The sequence below is a fragment of the Neoarius graeffei genome, chromosome 23 (genome assembly GCF_027579695.1).
Source record: "Neoarius graeffei isolate fNeoGra1 chromosome 23, fNeoGra1.pri, whole genome shotgun sequence".
In the NCBI taxonomy this organism is placed as follows: domain Eukaryota; kingdom Metazoa; phylum Chordata; class Actinopteri; order Siluriformes; family Ariidae; genus Neoarius; species Neoarius graeffei.
Window position 1 is genome coordinate 57,887,830 of NC_083591.1, and position 21,893 is coordinate 57,909,722.

The 21,893-nt window shown below is 39.5% G+C and overlaps 1 protein-coding gene across 5 annotated transcripts in view; it reads right to left on the reverse strand.

The window, feature by feature from the left end:
- The window catches only part of ptprfb (protein tyrosine phosphatase receptor type Fb), a 202,976-nt gene that overhangs the window by 24,246 nt on the left and 156,837 nt on the right, over positions 1 to 21,893 (reverse strand). For 3 of the 5 annotated variants that reach the window (XM_060906535.1, XM_060906533.1, XM_060906534.1), the window contains 3 exons: positions 18,105 to 18,217; positions 14,075 to 14,107; positions 8,368 to 8,465 (listed from right to left, as the gene is read on the reverse strand). In XM_060906535.1, the coding sequence (XP_060762518.1) occupies positions 8,368 to 8,465; positions 14,075 to 14,107; positions 18,105 to 18,217 (244 nt within the window). The remainder of the gene's footprint in view (positions 1 to 8,367; positions 8,466 to 14,074; positions 14,108 to 18,104; positions 18,218 to 21,893) is intronic. The other 2 variants (XM_060906537.1, XM_060906536.1) reach the window with 1 other exon arrangement.

Genomic DNA, 21,893 nt, shown 5'->3' on the forward strand with positions numbered 1-21,893 from the left:
CATGCTGTAACACACTGTAACATACTATAACGTGCTGTAACCCGCTGCAACACATTAACATGCTGCAACACACTGTAACATACTATAACACCCTGTAACATGCTGCAACATACTATAACACACCGTAACAAGCTGTAAGCCGCTGCAACACACTAACATGCTGTAACACACTGTAACATGCTGTAACACGCTATAACACACTGTAACATACTATGCCACATTGTAACACACTAACAAACTACCAATCTGTAACCCGCTGCAACACACTAACATGCTGTAACATACACTGTAACACGCTGTAACATACTATAACATGCTGTAACACACTAACATGCTGTAACACACTGTAACATGCTGTAACATTCTGTAACCTGCTGCAACACACTAACATGCTGTAACACGCTATAACACACTGTAACATACTATGCCACATTGTAACAAATTAAAAATCTGTAACCCGCTGCAACACACTAACATGCTGTAACATACACTGTAACACGCTGTAACATACTATAACATGCTGTAACCTGCTGCAACACACTAACATGCTGTAACACACTGTAACATGCTGTAACATTCTGTAACCTGCTGCAACACACTAACATGCTGTAACACACTGTAACATGCTGTAACATTCTGTAACCTGCTGCAACACACTAACATGCTGTAACACGCTATAACACACTGTAACATACTATGCCACATTGTAACAAATTAACAATCTGTAACCCGCTGCAACACACTAACATGCTGTAACATACACTGTAACATACTATAACATGCTGTAACCTGCTGCAACACACTAACATGCTGTTATAAGTTGCAAAACACCGCACCATGTTGTAAGACATTATAACACACCAATACATTATAACACGCTGTAAAACACTAACACACTGTAATGTGCTGTAAAACACCACAACATGCTGTAACAGACTGTAACACATTATAGCACACTGCACCACAATGTAACTCGCCATAACACCATGTAACACACAACACACTAATAAGCTGTAACATGCTGCACCACACCGTAACTCACTATAACACCCTGTAACCTGCTATAACATACTGTACCACTCTGTAACATGCCATAACATCTCGTTAAACACAGTAACATACTGTACCACAGTCTAACACTGTAACTCACCATAACACAGTGGCTAATAGATTTCCTCTGTGCAGAGTCTCGAATTTCTGAGTTTCAATCTCCATTTAACTGTCCATCCATCCATCCATCCATCCATCCATCCATCCATCCATCCATCCATCCATCCACACCTCCATTTTATTCGGCATTTTTCTGTCCATATACACTTCGCAATTCTCCATCTATCCATTCCTTTATGAGTTCAAATATTCTCCGTCTAATCATCCATTTAACCATCAATATATCTCCAACTATTCTACCTCCATATGTCCATCTATCAGTACATATCCATCCATCACAACAGCTTATCTGTCACTTTACCCATCCATGTATACACACCTCCATTTAACTATCCATGGATAGATGTATTTTATCTATCCATCCACGTCCTCTATCCTACCTGTCCATCTATTGTCCCTCTAATTATCCATGCACCTGTCCATACTTCCATCATTCTTTCCATTTGTCCATCAGTCCATATCTCTATTTCATGGTCTATCCATATACATGTTTATTTACCTGTCCATATATCCTCTATCTACACATTTATCTCTCCATCCATCCTTCCATTCATATATTCTCCATCTAATGTTCCTCTAATCATCCAAGCAACCTTCGACATGAAATATGTTACTTGAACCGTCTAATCGTCTATCCATCCATTCAGCCATCACTCCATTAAGCAATTTGTCCATGCTCTCTCTCTCTGTGTGTATTTGTGCTACAGCTGTGTCTCAGGTGTGTGAGCCGTAATGTTCCTGCTTTGTGCTGAAGGTGAGGCAGCTGCAGTGTGACCGTGACAGAGTCATTCAGACCCTGAGGCCTGATGGAGTGACGGAGCGACTGACCTGCACTTTATTCAGAGCTACTGACAGGAGAGGACAGGAAGAACAATGAGAGAGAGATGTGGTTGTACAATTTTCTGTCGCTGTATGTGCTTCTCATCTCGGCGTCCTGCTGTAGTTTTGTTTGTATAATTGGTGAAAACTTGAGTCTGATCATTTTATCAAGATAAAACGTCCATTTTCTAAAACACACACTGCTGTGGTGTCGTTCTCCAGGTCAGTCACTGCTTCCCATAAACCCCTCTAATGGTGTGAGAAAGGAAGTGGTGATATTAGAGTCAACTCTCTGCTGCAATAATAGAACATGAGGGTGAGTGACTCAGAGTCGCTTCAGACGCCGAAGACAAGTGACAAGACCGTGGGAGGCTAATGAGCCCTTCAGGATCTCGCTCCTTTAATCAATTCTCAAAATGACAGCTGTGCATCAATAGGACACCGAGACGTGGACGTTCGCGGCGTCGCTGGAAACTTAATTAGAAGCACGAAGTTTGTGGAAATTCCTACGAAAGCTTAACTGCAGTAAAAACACTACGGATCCGCGTCCGCTTAGTTTACGTCTCAAATGACACCGAGTCGCATCAGGGGCATCAATCTGTGGAGATGCACAAAGGGCTGCGCTGGAGCATCGATAACGCCACGGAGTGTGTTGTTATTTGCCATCGATCTGCCCGTTTCAGACGAGACTCAGCCTGTCCATCATTCCACCTTGCATCTGTTAGGCTAATCAGGGACAAAGCCAAAGTCTGTTTTACGCTGCAACGTGAAAAAATTAATCGGCTAAATGATTTGGTTATTTTTCCATCACACGTTTCGACATGTGCGTGTGAACACACGTCAGTGGTGTCACGAGACCAGAGTAAATGAACGTGATGAGGGTTTGATGCGATAACGGACACCAATTTCTCCGTCAACATCCTGGATGTTAGTGGGAGGAGGTTTAGCCTGGAGTTAAACATGTCTCTCTCATCTCTCCCTCACACACACACACACACACACAGTGTAAGCTGTCAGCGCTTGCGTTGACGAGCTTGAGAGATGCGAATAACGACACAGGAATGATGTGCGAGTGCTGGAGCCGTGACGAAAAATCACCTGACACTCTTGCTCGTTAGTGCTGCTGTCACCTGATAACTCAGGTGTTCACACTACACAGAAATAGAGGATGAAGATACACACACACACACACACACACACACACACACACACACACACACACACACACAGTGGAGTAGCATCCACATATGCACTCAATAATGCTTTGAGAATGAAACCAAGCCTGTGTGATATAACCAAACATGGTTGTTTGTCAGGGCCTCAAGAAATTGTGTTCCTCGCTAACTTCTACAAACAAACAACCTCAGGTTACTAGACTACAAAAACAAACAAACAAACAAACAAACAATACAAACAAAGAAAAAAAAAGTTTTCATTAAGTCATCCTTTTTTCCAAAACAATAAATAAACATTCAGAAATCAGGTGTAAATAAAAAAAAAAAAGACATGCAGAGGCCACGCCCTCTTCTTCCTCCTCCATATTATCAAGCATACACTACACTTCACCCAAGATGCCCTCAAGGTCACATGACCACTAAATGAGATGACCGCCTCCGGTGTGTTTGTGACTCATGAGCTGGATTCCTGCGATGCGGCTCTTGGCCTCCCTGTTATTCGGTTCGAGTCCCTTTCTGCCTAATACTTCACTTCCTGTAATGGTGGTGCCAGAGGAGGTGGGCTGCGACGGTCTTTGGCGGATACGACCGCATGAAACGACGGGAGACAACGGGATGAAAGCTGCAGCGAGTGAAGAACGGGCGCCAACAGACGTGACGATCGCCATCTGTTCCCAAGAGGAGGGGAGAGGCTTCCTTTATAGGAGCCAACGACATCACTTCCTGCCAGTGAAACCTGCTGATTGGAGCTGTAGATTTGTGTATTACTGGAAATTTAAGATAAATAGGGAATGTGAATGGGAAATGTATCACTTCCTGTTCCTGTTGTCCTTATACTGATGGATTTTTTTAAAAAAACATTGTCCTCATAATCCAGCGTTAAACTTCGTCTTTATCGATGCATACATAAAACTTCATCAGTGCTGAAATCAAAATTGGTGTTTCAGAGCTTTTTGTAGCTTTTGCTTAAATGTTAATGACATAAATACAATATTATCTCATCTCATCTCATTATCTGTAGCCGCTTTATCCTGTTCTACAGGGTCGCAGGCGAGCTGGAGCCTATCCCAGCTGACTACGGGTGAAAGGCGGGGTACACCCTGGACAAGTCGCCAGGTCATCACAGGGCTGACACATAGACACAGACAACCATTCATACTCACATTCACACCTACGCTCAATTTAGAGTCACCAGTTAACCTAACCTGCATGTCTTTGGACTGTGGGGGAAACCGGAGCACCCGGAGGAAACCCACGCGGACACGGGGAGAACATGCAAACTCCGCACAGAAAGGCCCTCGCCGGCCACGGGGCTCGAACCCGGACCTTCTTGCTGTGAGGCGACAGCGCTAACCACTACACCACCGTGCCACCCCAAATACAATATTATATGTAGAACAAAATAATTTGATACAGTGTGTATTTATTTATTTGTTTGTTTGTTTATTTTTTACATTTTATAGATTTCCCGGAAAATTAATGCTAATCTTTGAGTTCATCCAATTAAACGCTCTCTAGAAATGCCCATGTCCTGCCCCGGATCAAAAACTCGCATTACTCACAAATACAAATTTAGCGAGTTCGTTAAGCTGCCATCAAATTATTTTTCAGAGAAAATACAGTACTGTGCAAAAGTCTTAGCCCCCCCCCATACACAAACTTTGTTACAGGTTCCTATTTTATGGCTTCTACATTACTGAGTCAGTACAAAAACATTTTAGAGTTCCACACGTTCTGGGTTGTTTTTTTTTCCAGCACAAAATTAAATTTTACAGAAAAAAAAAAAAGTTTGTATCTGAGCAGCATATTCCATCAGAGAGCACTTTTCAGATGAAAAAAGAAAGCATAATGAAGGCTGCTGGGTTTTGGTGTAAAATGAAGAAGTGAGTGTGACAGTCAAAGTGTCCAGAAGAACTGGGGCTGGTTCTGTAAGATGCTCAGGAAAACCTACAGATCATTTCCGCATAAAACTGACCTCACTGGACCACAGACCTCATTGGACCTTCATTTATTACGGCTCACTGATTACTGTTTATAGTATTTTTTAATGTTGAAACATTTCATTTCATTATTTTTTAAGCTATTTTTGGTTGACAGCGTTTCTTTACATGTGTCTAAGACTTTTGCACAGGACTGTACATCAACATATCAACGAGCAAAATTACAACCCCGATTCCAAAAAAGTTGGGACAAAGTACAAATTGTAAATAAAAACGGAATGCAATAATTTACAAATCTCAAAAACTGATATTGTATTCACAATAGAACATAGACAACATATCAAATGTCGAAAGTGAGACATTTTGAAATTTCATGCCAAATATTGGCTCATTTGAAATTTCATGACAGCAACACATCTCAAAAAAGTTGGGACAGGGGCAATAAGAGGCTGGAAAAGTTAAAGGTACAAAAAAGGAACAGCTGGAGGATGGAGGACCAAATTGCAACTCATTAGGTCAATTGGCAATAGGTCATTAACATGACTGGGTATAAAAAGAGCATCTTGGAGTGGCGGCGGCTCTCAGAAGTAAAGATGGGAAGAGGATCACCAATCCCCCTAATTCTGCACCGACAAATAGTGGAGCAATATCAGAAAGGAGTTCGACAGTGTAAAATTGCAAAGAGTTTGAACATATCATCATCTACAGTGCATAATATCATCAAAAGATTCAGAGAATCTGGAAGAATCTCTGTGCGTAAGGGTCAAGGCCGGAAAACCATACTGGGTGCCCGTGATCTTCGGGCCCTTAGACGGCACTGCATCACATACAGGCATGCTTCTGTATTGGAAATCACAAAATGGGCTCAGGAATATTTCCAGAGAACATTATCTGTGAACACAATTCACCGTGCCATCCGCCGTTGCCAGCTAAAACTCTATAGTTCAAAGAAGAAGCCGTATCTAAACATGATCCAGAAGCGCAGACGTCTTCTCTGGGCCAAGGCTCATTTAAAATGGACTGTGGCAAAGTGGAAAACTGTTCTGTGGTCAGACGAATCAAAATTTGAAGTTCTTTATGGAAATCAGGGACGGCGTGTCATTCGGACTAAAGAGGAGAAGGACGACCCGAGTTGTTATCAGCACTCAGTTCAGAAGCCTGCATCTCTGATGGTATGGGGTTGCATTAGTGCGTGTGGCATGGGCAGCTTACACATCTGGAAAGACACCATCAATGCTGAAAGGTATATCCAGGTTCTAGAGCAACATATGCTCCCATCCAGACGACGTCTCTTTCAGGGAAGACCTTGCATTTTCCAACATGACAATGCCAAACCACATACTGCATCAATTACAGCATCATGGCTGCGTAGAAGAAGGGTCCGGGTACTGAACTGGCCAGCCTGCAGTCCAGATCTTTCACCCATAGAAAACATTTGGCGCATCATAAAACGGAAGATACGACAAAAAAGACCTAAGACAGTTGAGCAACTAGAATCCTACATTAGACAAGAATGGGTTAACATTCCTATCCCTAAACTTGAGCAACTTGTCTCCTCAGTCCCCAGACGTTTACAGACTGTTGTAAAGAGAAAAGGGGATGTCTCACAGTGGGAAACATGGCCTTGTCCCAACTTTTTTGAGATGTGTTGTTGTCATGAAATTTAAAATCACCTAATTTTTCTCTTTAAATGATACATTTTCTCAGTTTAAACATTTGATATGTCATCTATGTTCTATTCTGAATAAAATATGGAATTTTGAAACTTCCACATCATTGCGTTCCGTTTTTATTTACAATTTGTACTTTGTCCCAACTTTTTTGGAATCGGGGTTGTACATGTTATAGTGTGTTACAGTGTGTTACATGTTAGTGTGTTACATCATGTTAGTGTGTTACATCATGTTAGTGTGTTACAGCGTGTTACAGCATGTTAGTGTGTTTGGGTGTTATAGTATGTTAGTGTGTTACAATGTGTTATAGTGTGTTACAGCGTGTTAGTGTTGTATCATGTTACGTGTTATAGTGTGTTGCAGCATGTTAGTATGTTACAGCATGTTAGTGTGTTGCAGCATGTTACTGTGTTATAGTGTGTTACAGGATGTTAGTGTGTTGCAGCGTGTTCCATTTACAATTTGTACTTTGTCCCAACTTTTTTGGAATCGGGGTTGTAAATCTTGGCTCTGCAGCTACATCATGAGGTTGAATGGAGCATAACGAATATTCTGTTCACTGGTGTCGCACTTCAGACCCTGAGACGCCACAATATAAAGCGAAAGTATTTATTTCTGTTTAGATCAAACGACGAGTGGCATCCAATGAGCTTCACCACGACTCCATCATGTGCTTCAGCGACGCCCAACTCCTGAGGTTCGAGTCTTGAGTCGCACTTAGCGAGAAAATGGAGCGAAATCTCTCTCTCCTTCTATTTGAGAAATCAGTGTGCACTCGGTTAATCAGGACCGCGAGGAGCGCGCCACTGAAAACAAGCATCTGTTCGAGAGCAAACGTGATTTCTTGTCAAAAAGACGGCGGAAAGAGTGTTTGAAGAGCAGATGAAATGTAAAACAGCCAAGGTGGGAGAAAAAAAATCACAGTACAAACCAGACAAAACACTTGAATTATGAAATGACACATAAAAGAGACTTCATTACACATCGCTAAGCTTCTGAGCTTCTTTTCTTTCCCCCCCCAGAGAGTCCAGTCTTAACGAGATGAGTGTTTATTTTTATTTAGCAGGCAGAAATAAATGTCTTTAGTTAAGCACTGGAGAAAAAAAATTGCAGAATTTATTTCAATAAAATGCTTAGAAACGTTCACACTATCAAAACCTAATCCTGATTTTTGCTAATTAACAGTGCTGTTGTTAATCAACAAAGAGAAAAAAAATCATGCATGATTATCAAGTAAAGTTTCCTATAATGAGATGTTTATTTTATTTTATTGATATTTATTTATGGAAGGAGTCTCCAGTGCCAGCGCTGTAACAGTCCGAGGTAAAGCCATGGCTTCTTAAGGACTGAGGAGTTTTAACGCTTTTTTTTTCATGGTTTCTTGGGAACATGACAAACTACTGTACATTCACCATGAAAGAAAAAAAGGGTGTTGAGGGATTAAAAAGTAAGATGCATCATTTTTTTAAAAGGAATAAAACATTTCAGGGACATGCTGTTATCGGAAAATAATCGTTATAGCCAGTCAGGGGAGTGGGAGGGGCTAAGGGAGGGGGAGGGGTAGTGTGTGTGTGTGTGAATGGTTATTACCTCGTACTCCTGAGAGAAACGCAGGTTGTCGTTGGCTTTGAGGCGCTCGATGTGGTCAGCCAGCTCACACACGGAGATGGGAGGATGTTCTCTCATTCCTGGAGAAGAAAAAAAGAAAGAAGGGAAGTGCTGAGCGAGACGGACGGCTAACACTCATCACATCACTGTGAAGGCAGGGTGATGAGTGCGAGGCTGCCGAGGACGACATGGACACGTGCTGAGTGAGGTGTGATGTCAGAGAAGCATTGAGGAAAGAAAAGACAAAGGGAAGAAAAAAGAAAAAACAAAAAAAGACGGAGTTTCCATTTTCCATCCACCTGTTTGGACATGAACTCATGCTGCTACTACGGATGGGCGGGGCTAATCTAGCATGCGAAAGGAAACCTAGCAAGAGTAGCTACTCCGTCACAAGTATCTAATGTGTGCGTTAGAAGATTAAGCCACGCCCACCCATACAGCAATTTGAGCTGCTGTTCGATGTCATTTATTTTATTCAAATGCTGACGGACTTTTAGTGTAAGTTTTTTTTTTTGCACTTTAAAAAATATATATGCATTTCCAGCAAATTTTGACTTTTTTTTCCTCACGAATGTCACATAACAGTACTGTTTCGTATTAGAAACGATTAAAAATAACTGCTACTACGCAAGAGTACTTGCGTTAAAAGAGTTAAGCACAGAAATGAAAAAAAAGATGCAATAAAACATTGACAAATTACGACACCGAGAATGTGAGAACGTTAGTCTCTTTCTGATCATCATTTGCATCGGTGATTCAAATGCAACGGTTTGCATTTTTGGTTTTTTTTGGGGCACATTATTTATTTAGCGCTACATATTATAATGGTGTGGCAGCATTATTTATTTAGTGCCGTGCTCACTAAAAAAAGCTGACAAACATTTGGATGGAATTTTGCTTACAGACAGACAGAGAGAGAGAGAGAGAGAGAGAGAGAGAGAGAGAGAGAGAGAGAGAGAGAGAGAGTACAGTGGAGAAGACTGGACCGTTAGCATGTCATGATGCTAACATGCGGTAACCGAGCAGAAGCTTTCACACAAACAATGTCACAATAAACGTCCTTTTTTTTTTTACTACAGTTTACGATATTATCTCCATTAGGAAAATTACAATAAACTATAACTGGTCCTGTCCTCCATGTTTTATTTTCCCTTTTAATTTTTAAAATTTTAACAAAACTCTGAGATTAGTGTCTCAGTAAAAGACTAGCGTTCATTTAAATTTTAGCTGAAATAAAGAATGCTGTCATGCTCTCGGATAAATACAGACTTCATGTCATATTTATCACGCTGGATACGAACAAATTTATCGTAAATGTTTAGCAGGAGCAAAACCTGACATTTGTCAGGCAGAAACCTAGTCAGACAGAAAAGCGTCCGCGTACGATGTTTCGTGCCTTCAAATCAAATCTTCTTCAAATCGTTTAACTGTCGATGAGTTTCTGTGATTTTATATCTGGATTACTGCGTCAACTTTAAAACCACTTATTTGTTTCAATTAAACGCTGATTTCGTTAAACTCAAGCATCTAAAACCAATTATCCAGAATAAGACTCTCTGTTCAATTAGTAATAGCACCCTTTAAAGAGGAGCAGGAGGAGTTGGTGCGCGTCTGTCGTCACTGATGTGCTACAGTGGCCGAGTTGCATTACTGCAAGATTTACAGTACAGTGGTGCTTGAAAGTTTGTGAACCCTTTAGAATTTTCTATATTTCTGCATAAATATGACCTAAAACATCATCAGATTTTCACACAAGTCCTAAAAGTAGATAAAGAGAACCCAGTTAAACAAATGAGACAAAAATATTATACTTGGTCATTTATTTATTGAGGAAAATGATCCAATATTACATATCTGTGAGTGGCAAAAGTATATGAACCTTTGCTTTCAGTATCTGGTGTGACCCCCTTGTGCAGCAATAACTGCAACTAAACGTTTGCGTTAACTGTTGATCAGTCCTGCACACCGACTTGGAGGAATTTTAGCCCGTTCCTCCGTACAGAGCAGCTTCAACTCTGGGATGTTGGTGGGTTTCCTCACATGAACTGCTCGCTTCAGGTCCTTCCACAACATTTCCATTGGATTAAGGTCAGGACTTTGACTTGGCCATTCCAAAACATTAACTTTATTCTTCTTTAACCATTCTTTGGTAGAACGACTTGTGTGCTTAGGGTCGTTGTCTTGCTGCATGACCCACCTTCTCTTGAGATACAGTTCATGGACAGATGTCCTGACATTTTCCTTTAGAATTTGCTGCTATAATTCAGAATTCATTGTTCCATCAATGATGGCAAGCCGTCCTGGCCCAGATGCAGCAAAACGGGCCCAAACCATGATACTACCACCACCATGTTTCACAGATGGGATAAGGTTCTTATGCTGGAATGCAGTGTTTTCCTTTCTCCAAACATAACGCTTCTCATTTAAACCAAAAAGTTCTATTTTGGTCTCATCCGTCCACAAAACATTTTTCCAATAGCCTTCTGGCTTGTCCACGTGATCTTTAGCAAACTGCAGACGAGCAGCAATGTTCTTTTTGGAGAGCAGTGGCTTTCTCCTTGCAACCCTGCCATGCACACCATTGTTGTTCAGTGTTCTCCTGATGGTGGACTCATGAACATTAGCCAATGTGAGAGAGGCCTTCAGTTGCTTAAAAGTTACCCTGGGGTCCTTTGTGACCTCGCCGACTATTACACGCCTTGCTCTTGGAGTGATCTTTGTTGGTCGACCACTCCTGGGGAGGGTAACAATGGTCTTGAATTTCCTCCATTTGTACACAATCTGTCTGACTGTGGATTGGTGGAGTCCAAACTCTTTAGAGATGGTTCTGTAACCTTTTCCAGCCTGATGAGCATCAACAACGCTTTTTCTGAGGTCCTCAGAAATCTCCTTTGTTCGTGCCATGATACACTTCCACAAACATGTGTTGTGAAGATCAGACTTTGATAGATCCCTGTTCTTTAAATAAAACAGGGTGCCCTCTCACACCTGATTGTCATCCCATTGATTGAAAACACCTGACTCTAATTTCACCTTCAAATTAACTGCTAATCCTAGAGGGTCACATACTTTTGCCACTCACAGATATGTAATATTGGATCATTTTCCTCAATAAATAAATGACCAAGTATAATATTTTTGTCTCATTTGTTTAACTGGGTTCTCTTTATCTACTTTGAGGACTTATGTGAAAATCTGATGATGTTTTAGGTCATATTTATACAGAAATATAGAAAATTCTAAAGGGTTCACAAACTTTCAAGCACCACTGTAGCACATGCCAAGCTTCGGAGGTGCTCTCCGTCAGCAGAGCCTTTTATGGACAAGTTTTGCGGGAGGAGCTAAATGTAAATATGCAGAAAGAAAATTTTGTAAATCTGTGGGAGTTTTCAGCTCAATTTGACAAGAAAAAAATTACAAAAAATGAAATTTCACACCTTAAAGTGATCCTTCAACACATTTAATACTCGTGTTTTATACGAACAATTTTTAAAAATCCTTAAAGCGATACTCAGGCCAAAACAAAGTCATGATGTTCTGAGCTATATTAGTCCCTGTAGCGCCGGAGCAAAACAGCCCCGACTGATTACATCATCTATAGTAAAGCCAGAACGTTGTGTACATTTCGAGTTTTTTCTCCTCTCGGATCTCTAATCCTAGCTGCTCCTTCACACCTCCTTATGAATCGATCATTACTTGCTCTTGCTCCGATCCTTACTTCTCTCACATTCGCCCCAGATTTCTTGTCAGCAGTTATAAGATGATTTATGGCTAATCTTCTCTGCGTTTCTGAACTCGGCCGAGGCTCAGAATGCTTAATTGGATTTGGGATCGTTCTCCACTCACGTCATTTTTTTTTTTAAGAGAGGGAAGAAGGACGATAAGGAAGAAAACAAGCAGGAGAGGAGGCCTGAATCTGATAAAGGGGAATTCAAGTGTAGGATAAAAACATGAGGTATAAACAAGCACATGAATATTAGTGTGAATTAAGAAGGTGTTTTTAAAAAAATAAAGATACCAGCAGTGGGTCGGAACCAATCCAAGCAAGAACCTGAGATGTGTGAAATTGGACACCACTGCCACGGAGTACTGAGCATAAACATGTTATAGCTCAGCCTTAATCAACACTAATTAGCTACGAGCACAGAATAATCTCCGTGCATCAATTTCTCAACAACCACCGAAAGTTTTATTGTGGTTTTATTACGACATTATCAAAATACTGATTTTACAAATTTGGACTGAAAGTGATCGGTCCTGTTCGCCTTTCTTTTTTTTTTTTTAAAAGTCTTCATATAATTTTCAGATATTTCAGCTAAAAAATTAAATAACCAGCTTATTCACTTGTGTATCATTCGCAGTATGCTGTAGCAGCCATAGAAATACAGAACGTTCTTTAATCCTGGTTACGACACGTTACCGATAGTAATTACGTCATGTCTGAAAAAACATGTGCATATTGAGTAGCGCTGCCTTTATAGATATAAACGTACTTTAAACTACAACACAGTTTTTCCATCACGGTTTTAATTCATGCAAATTTGATTTAAATTTGGCACGAGGAAACATTTTACAATCTAGCTAGCTAGAATGATTAGTATTAAAATAAGTTCACGTATAACATGTTTCAAATATATATAAGAACTTGCATTTGGCTTATACTCATGGATGTCACCTCGTACAGCAAGTATGAACTATTTCGTATTTCTATCGGATTTTAATCGTAACAGTTGTAACAAAAGTTAGCATAGAATTTAAAATGCAATCTTTTTTTAACAGAAGTAGACAATGTTCCTTCATAGATGTAAAGCTCGTAGTTCATCAGATAACGATTTAGTTTGTGATGAGGAAATACTGTAAAATGTAACAATAGCTAGCTAGCTAAAGTGACTTGGACTAAAGGAGTTAATGTATAGTTGTTATACGAATGTTAGCTACAAAAGCAGCATATCTTACGCTCATAGTTATGCTTTTAACCTTAAGTCACAAGTTTTAGTCAGCCATTCTGATTTTCTGACAGATGAACCGTATTAATCGTAACAGTTAAAAGATAAATGATGAAATTTAAAATGGTGTTTTTTTTTTTCCCCCAACAGAAGTAGACAAGCCGGATTATCTTGGTAGAAAGGTGTGGCTGAAAAACTGACGCTAAAAATTTTTGAAATAAAAATAAATAAATTAAAAAACGATGTAAATGAAACGATAAAGAAATGATAAGGACGTTCACTCGAATGTAAAATCTGCAACAAAATCTACAATTTTCCTTCAAGTGAAGAGAGCAGCATTAATAAACCAATAAACATAGTTACACTAAATATATGTACTTTAATTTAGTGAACACACAGCATCAGAGAACGGCAAAGAATAATGACGTTTTGTACTTTTGACAAAAACTGCTCCCAGATATAGAGAATATATATAATTTGTTTTATCATTCTGCAGATCTTTTTTTCCAGAAATGTATTCAGATGCCGGATTTCCCCATCGGCTGCCTAAAACAGGCCGCCGTTACTGCCAGACGCAGAACGGTAATAAAGCACAGAGTGATGTAAAGCAGGCCAGGATAAATGGCAGCGGTGATTGATGTTGTGCTGAGAGACAGAAAACAGCGAGATACAGAGACAGACAAGCCGATGAACAAGCTGAACAGAGCTACGAGGGGACGTGCAGAAACACAGCAGGAACTAACTTGGAGTGTCGGGGCAGCAGGAAGTGCTGGGACCTGCAGAGAGAAGACGGAGGGAGGGAGGGAGGAAAAAAAGAAGAAGAAGAAAGATAAAAACTATCAATTTCAAGCCTCCGAACCGCAGAGGATAAATGCCTGAGAGTTGTGCTCGGGAACGCCAGAACGAGATCGAAAGTGCACTCGTTTCGAAAATCAGCAATAAAACACGCAGGATGTTGGCAGGTTAATGGTGAAAAGAGGAAAGAACTGCGTTCAACAACACAGTCAATTAGGCAGAGCACAACTCTCACGCAGAGTGGGAAAGTCATGAATGGTACAGCGCACACGCACAAACAGGTGACTGCTAATCTGTGGAAAACAACCAGGGAATTAAAACAGAAAGTGGTGTCGAGATAAAGATCTCGCACATTTAATGAGGAACGCTGCTCCGAGAGTGTGAGGAGTCTGAGGAAGTGTGAGAGTAATGCAGGCAGGAAAGAGAAGTCATGTGGAGAGGGAATAATAATAATAATAATAATAATAATACAAATATTATAGAGCATACTACTACTATTATAAGTATTATTCTATCCACAGTCACTGGATATGAGCAATCACGCGCTCTGATTGGTTACTCTACTACTAGGATATCAGCTCATATATCATGAGTAGAGAAAAACAAAACGGCGGCGCGTGTTACTGAACCAACCGAGGACGAAATAAAAACCCTACTCAAAAACAAAACCCCCAGAAATACAAAAAAAAAGCAACAAAAAAAGTATTTGATGGTAAGAATGCCTCTTTTTTTATTTTTCAAGAGTTATTATTATTATCGCATTTTTCACAAATTGCTCCTGTCACTTTGCTGGTTTGTTTACATTCTAAGCGGAAATGATTTTGTTGGATGTTTTGTATAAAGTTTTTATTTATTGAATTTGCAAAAAATAAAAATGCTCTGTTTCTCAAAATCCAGTGAATGTGGAGAGAATAAAACAGTTATTCCACTCAATCTCGTCGTACAGGGATTATAGAGAACTCGGTGCTACGCGCCTCGTCGGCCATCAGCTCATGTACGACTCGATTTCATGGAATAACTTAATTGTTTGTTTATTTATTTACAGACCACTTTTCGTTTATGTGGCAGCTCAAAATGTTGCAAAATCAAGTAGTGAAAAAATTCAAAATAGTTTAGAAAAATTCACAAGGATAAAACAAAAAAAAGCAAAAATAACTCCACAAAATGAGTGTATACAATAAATGCACAATATACAAACCTAAAATAAAAAAGGAATTAAAACAAAACAAACAGATTTAAGAGAACTAAATAGCTACAAAACACCAAGTCTTATGTGTGTGTGTGTGTGTGTGTGTGTGTGTGTACACATAAATCAGGTGAACACACTGAAAATGTTAATGAGGTCAATCAGTCGTAGTTTAAACTACCAATTATATTGAGTGTAAACAGCTAAAAACAGCGTGGGCGGCACGGTGGTGTAGTGGTTAGCACGGTCGCCTCACAGCAAGAAGGTCCGGGTTCGAGCCCCGTGGCCGGCGAGGGCCTTTCTGTGCGGAGTTTGCATGTTCTCCCCGTGTCCGCGTGGGTTTCCTCCGGGTGCTCCGGTTTCCCCCACAGTCCAAAGACATGCAGGTTAGGTTAACGTGGGGCGGCCTTGGGCTGAGGTGCTCTTGAGCGAGGTACCGAACCCCTGACTGCTCCCCGGGTGCTCTGGTGTGGCTGCCCGCTGCTCTGTGTGTGTGTGTGTGTGTGTTCACTGCTTCAGATGGGTTAAATGCAGAGGATGAATTTCACTGTGCTTGAAGTGTGCATGTGACGAATAAAGGCTTCTCTTCTTCTTAAATTGTGTTTTGATTAAATATTAACTAACTATTTTCCATAAACCACGCATGATGTTTTCTCTTAAGTCCGATTGAGCACATATTCCCTTTCTCTTAACATGTGTAACACAATTACTAACGAAGAGAGCAAAAAGAACAAAATGTAATTCAACGATTACATTAGTAAGCGTGCGCATGTTCGTAAATTCCAATCAGCTGTGAATTATCAAGTGCGTTTGAGGCATATTTATCCATTTACATTTAACTCCATAAAAAGAGAAAAAGAGCTGGGAAAAAGACAAAATGGTGACTAAATGGTTAACGAGAACCTCGTAAGTGTGGCATGTGCTTAATCTTCCAATAACGCAGCTCAGCCACTGCAGCTACATGCCATTAGGGCGCCATTACTTTTGTCCTAATTGAATGAGTAGTCTTATTTGTCAATAAACTTTCATTAAACAAGCGTGTCACTGAAATTGATTGAAATGTTAATTTTTTGTTATTTATGCAAATCGAAGTTGATCAATCGAGGTCCATGTTAGTGATTCTGCTTATACGCAATTCATTGTGTAAATGCTCTTGAGAAGGATTTCTGAATAAACGTGTTTGTATCCAGGTGGATAAATGAGGCGAAACGTGTGAAACGGGAACGGGACATGACCTACAGCGCTAACGTAAAAACCGCCCGAGAGACCGACAGCCGCTTTAATCGAGCCTACCTCTGATTTACGTATCAGGTGGTGATTACGAGCTCATCCGGGGCTGTAAAGAGGCCGAGCGTGATCCGTGATAACCCGCCAGTGAGGTCATGTGACCTGTTAGCGAAAACAGCGAGGGAGAGAAAAAGCAGGCGATGACAGTTTCTCTCTCTTTTTTTTTATCCTTGTCCTCCTTCACGCTCAGCTTGATAATCATAAAAGCAGGAGTGCTAATGAAGTAACGAGGATCGTGGAAAGGATTTGTGATGATGAACAGAGATCCTTTAAAGAGCTGAAAAATGTAATCCAAAGTAGCCATTTTAACGCTTGGATGAGCTTTTCCTGCTCTCGAAGAGCGAGCAGAGGATCCACCCTGTTCCACACTAATTAAAGACTTAAACGGCGTCTACTGTGGGAGGGAAACAAAAATATTCACATTTGGCTAATTAAAGACGCGTCATGCGATTGTTAAAGGCATTCAGAGAGATGAGAAGAGCAGAGGAGAGAAGAATGGGGTTTTTGAAAATAAATTAAGCGCGATTAGTCCCAGTGGGCTTACAATGAAAGAGAAATGGCATGATATAGATAGATATAGATGGATAGAGAAAGCCAGAGAGAGAGAAAGAGTGGAGAAATAAAAGTTAAAGAGGAAGATGGGAGCTGTTTGATGAATCATTACTTAAAATAACTCGATTTATTGTTGCTAAAATGAATCAAGATGACTCTTGGGCTGAATAAAACACTTAACCACAGCGCTTTAGCTGAAAATAAAAAAAAGACAACCCGAGCCTGTGGTTTTAATCCGACAGCCTCCAATTACACACTTTGGTTTAAAAAGAAAAAAAGTGCACGTGCAAATGAAAAAAAGAAAAAAAGTGCACGTGCAAATCTGAACTCTGACGAAGAACGTGATTCTGTTTTGGCTATGAATGTTTTAATCTGCATGACTTTGTCCTTTTGTGTAACAGCTGTCAGAAACCGTGATTATCTCACCGAGTCATTAACTGCTAGCTACGTATAATATAAATAAGTAAATAATTAAATAAAATATTACACACACACAAAAAAAATCTTAGCTAATCGACTACATCATGTTTGAGTATTGTTCATTTTTTTTCTAATCAAGTTCAATTAAAATTTGTCAGCAATTATTACATTTCCTAATTTATTTATAATAACATAATAATACATTTTCAATACTTTTTTATATCCAAGTATAAAGAATAAACCTGAAAAAAATAATATAAACCAAATCAAAGGCATTTACACCTCGATGTTTTCTCTAACCATGAGCTACGTCACAACTTCTTATATTTAACATATTTTTAGTGCGAGATGTGTGTACAGCGAGATGTAGCGCGCTGATGTATTATTAATGTGTTATTAAACATGTTTTTTTTTTTTATGATGAGTGAGTTTTTGTGTTCCCAAAACGCTCAACTAAATAAAAATAAATTTTATTAAAAAAAAAAAAAAAAGTACGATTAAGGTATGTGACAGGAATCCAACATCCGAGTTACCTGCCGTCTGATAGTTGATTCTCCTCATTTCCACAGGATCAGATGAGTTCGCCAGGAGGGAGTCCTTCACCCCGCTCAGGAGTTCGTCTTTAGGTAACGGAGATGCTCGCTTCCTGTGAGACAGGAAGTGATGATATAGTTAGCACGTGTAGTGATTTTAAGTTAAAACAACAACAACAAAATTGATGTGACTGAGATTAGCTAAATCTAAACACTGAGTGTGAGGTCAGGACAATAAACACACGTGGCGTAAAGGCGTAAGAAATCCCGTACGATTCCCTGAAGGACGCTGATTGAGACGCGACAGCTGCAGCGAGCACTTGAGCCGGTTGGGTTTAGCTCGCTTGCTAAACACGGCGTAGCTTGTTTGTGAGGAAAACGGGGCATCTGGGTAATTAGCACATCAGCTGAGTAATTACCGCATGGATGCACAAACACCTGCAGATAGAGCAGCTAATACGCTAGCAAGTGCTAGAGGAAACTATGAGAAGAAAAACGCACACACCACACACACACACACACACATACAGGCCTAGAAATGAGAACACCAAAACACACCGCACCATAACCGTATTTACAGCTGAGAGGGTTATGCACAGGGGGCGGAGTTTGTGTAAAAAAGAGGTGTGTCTCTCTTGCACCACTGTGTGACAGTTGGACGTAATGATGATACGTCACCCTGAAATTTAAACATTTATGTTTTGGCTGTAAATAAACTTAAAAAAAAATCCCAACCCTCTATGGAATACCAAAATACATAAATGTGACAATATTCATTACATCGTTTATCTCCGGGAGCGAGTCATTCCTGAGTAAAACGATGAACGAACGCGAGGTTTCTCTGTAAGCGTAGCAGACGAGCACTCGGTCAGATTATCCTTCACACCACGGGCGTGTTTTCTTTACAGCAGAACATCAAATTAATGCAAATATTATTTTATGACAAACACATTACAGTTTCAAGACCTTCAATTTGCTATCTCACGGCTGAGTAACATCGTATCAGAGCACGATATAAAAAATAAACAAAATAACAGTCTGTACTGGATCAAGTGCTATTCTATGCATTGCCGAATAATGAGTGCAGAAAATGTAAATATTATTATTAATATTAATATTACTCCATTCATGATTCAATTCGATTTACAATATCAGGCCCATGAGTTGATTTTACCACGATGTGTGTTTCCACAAGTACAATACGCGCAATAAAGATATGCCGAGAAAGGTCAAATCCAACACGAACTGGGGTCTGTTCAGATCTCAAATCTCAAATCTCGTGATGACGCTGGATGACATTACATCGCTATCAACTATTAAGAAATTTAGAAGAGTGGTGAAAAGTGAAAAGTTATTTTATAGTAAATAACTTTGTTTAGGCTTTGTTTTTTTAAGTACTCATTTCATCAAAATTATTGTTTTTTTGTAATTTTTTTTCATGAAATGAAGAAAATTTTATTGCCAAAAAAGAGCAACATTTATTTTCCTATTCTTTATCAACTTAATATTCTTTTTGTTAAATAAAAAATAAAACCCAACACTTGTGTTTCATTTTCTTAATAACTAACAATTATTTTATCACATTTGTAAAGGTTGGAAGAAAACATAATAGCCTATTAATGAAAATATTCATTTTATTAAAAATTAAAACTTACTAACAAACATTCCTTTTCTTAATAAAATTTTATGAACATTTGTACTCCCTCCATTTGCTTCTTTTTATCTTTCAGCAGCCTGTAAAAAGAGAGAAAGCTCAGATTTCTTGTTAAATCTATTTGTACACAATCACGCAGCAGCTCTTTCACATTTTACACCCGTTTTTGTGTTTTTGAGACATTAGAGCTGTGTTACTTCCGCCGACTGTGAAGTCACGCACATTCCCGATATTGTATGTTATTGCACCCTCTGCTGTCTAAACAACACAATTACAGCAAGAAACAGCTAAGAGATTAGGAAGCCTGATAATAATCACAATTAATTTTTTAATTGAATTGATCTGAATCGTCAAATTTATGTCGTGATTTATCATCATACAGATATCTCGTTACATGCTGACCTACTTCACCATTCGCAAAATCTTCCCATTCATGCATCATCGCATTCAAGATTGAATTTTTCATTTGTCCTTCATCTCTCACTGTTGTTACATCGTACTACATCTGACATCATATTGTGTTCCTTCTTTCTTCATGCCGTATTTTCTATTCTTCTTTTTTTCAGGTTTAAAGGCTCAGGTTTGTGTTTAGATGTAGTTGAAGACTTTAATCATCTCAGAAAAAAACAGACCTGAGCAAGTGCGTAAACCAACTCTGAATAAATACGAGGAACTTTCCTCATGAAAACACTGATGCAACTTTTAGTCTCAAGTTGCTGACTGAAGACGCTGGGCATTGTGGCTGAAATCTCCAGTTTTGGTTTGACTTCAGTGAAACGGGCCTCTTTTTGTTCATCCGCAGATTGAGAAGCCGGAAAAAAAAAGAAAAAGAGCAACAGAATGGTCTGGCTGAAGGAAATGTCAGCTTTGACGATGGGAACATTTCTATTTTCACCACCTGCCAGTCTGGCATTTACTTTACAATGGGGCCATTCAGCGCCCAGGTGAGGCGCCACAAAGGCAACGTTAGTGCGCGAGCTCTCAGTCAACTTAAGGAGAACAGATGGGGATCAACATTGCACAAAACAAAAATAACACACACACACACACACACACACACACACACACACACACACACACACACACACACACACAAGATGCCACTGCACAAGAGCCACCAGAGAGCACAGAGACGTTACGTTAATTAAGAATTTTCTTAGAACAGAAATTATTCTAATAAATGTCACAAGTCAGTCAGTCACATGACCAATCCAAACCAAACTAATGGTGTTCAAGCTAACACTGCTCACACTAACACTGCGTATTAATAACGTTAAGTCTAGACAGCCATCTAGCAAAGACAACGCACAGAAACTTAGATAGCTAGCATGGTATTTTATTAGCTTTAAAGAGCATCAACTATTTAATGCAGCTATAAATCAAAAAGGGCTGGTGTTTAGCAAGCTAGCTAACAAACAGAAAGCTAACATGATCTAGACCACCAAATAAAACTTATAGTATAGCTAAAAAAAAAATTAACAATAATCACATTTAGCTAGTGTCTAATACTAATATAACTCGTTTTATAGTTTTATATAAATATTTATTATTGAATAGCTGTATAGTGACAATATAATCATTCATAAGAAACTCTCACTCGGTTGGTGAACTAGTTAATGCTAAACTTCCATTTCCTTGCTAATTTTCGAGATACCAAGTTTATTATACTCCCTGCTTGCTTGATATTTATGCTAGTTTTATTATTTATGCTAACGGTGAGGTTCTGTTCATTGTTTTTCCAGCTACACAGTGATCTCGTTTTTAGATTCTGCTAATATCCTGAACAGCACTGAGCTAATGTTAGCTTGAACACAAAAGTAATTTGTTAGCATAACTGCTAACTTTGTCGTCTGACAGAATTTCTGCTCGGAGAAAATATTTTCCACAACTGAACAGCAGCATGCATCTGTGCGAGACTTCGATCTACTCATGGACACCGGGGCCTGAGGTTGAAATACTGATTCATGCAAAATATTTATTTATTTATGCTTATTTTGAATAAACTGGAGAACCGTATCCCACCCGCAGACCCGGTGTCCAACAGCGAGACGGATGGATGAGTGAGGAGAGATGGAGAAACAGAAACCCTGGTGCGAGAACACCTACCTCTCCTGTTTGCTGTTCGCACGGAGCAG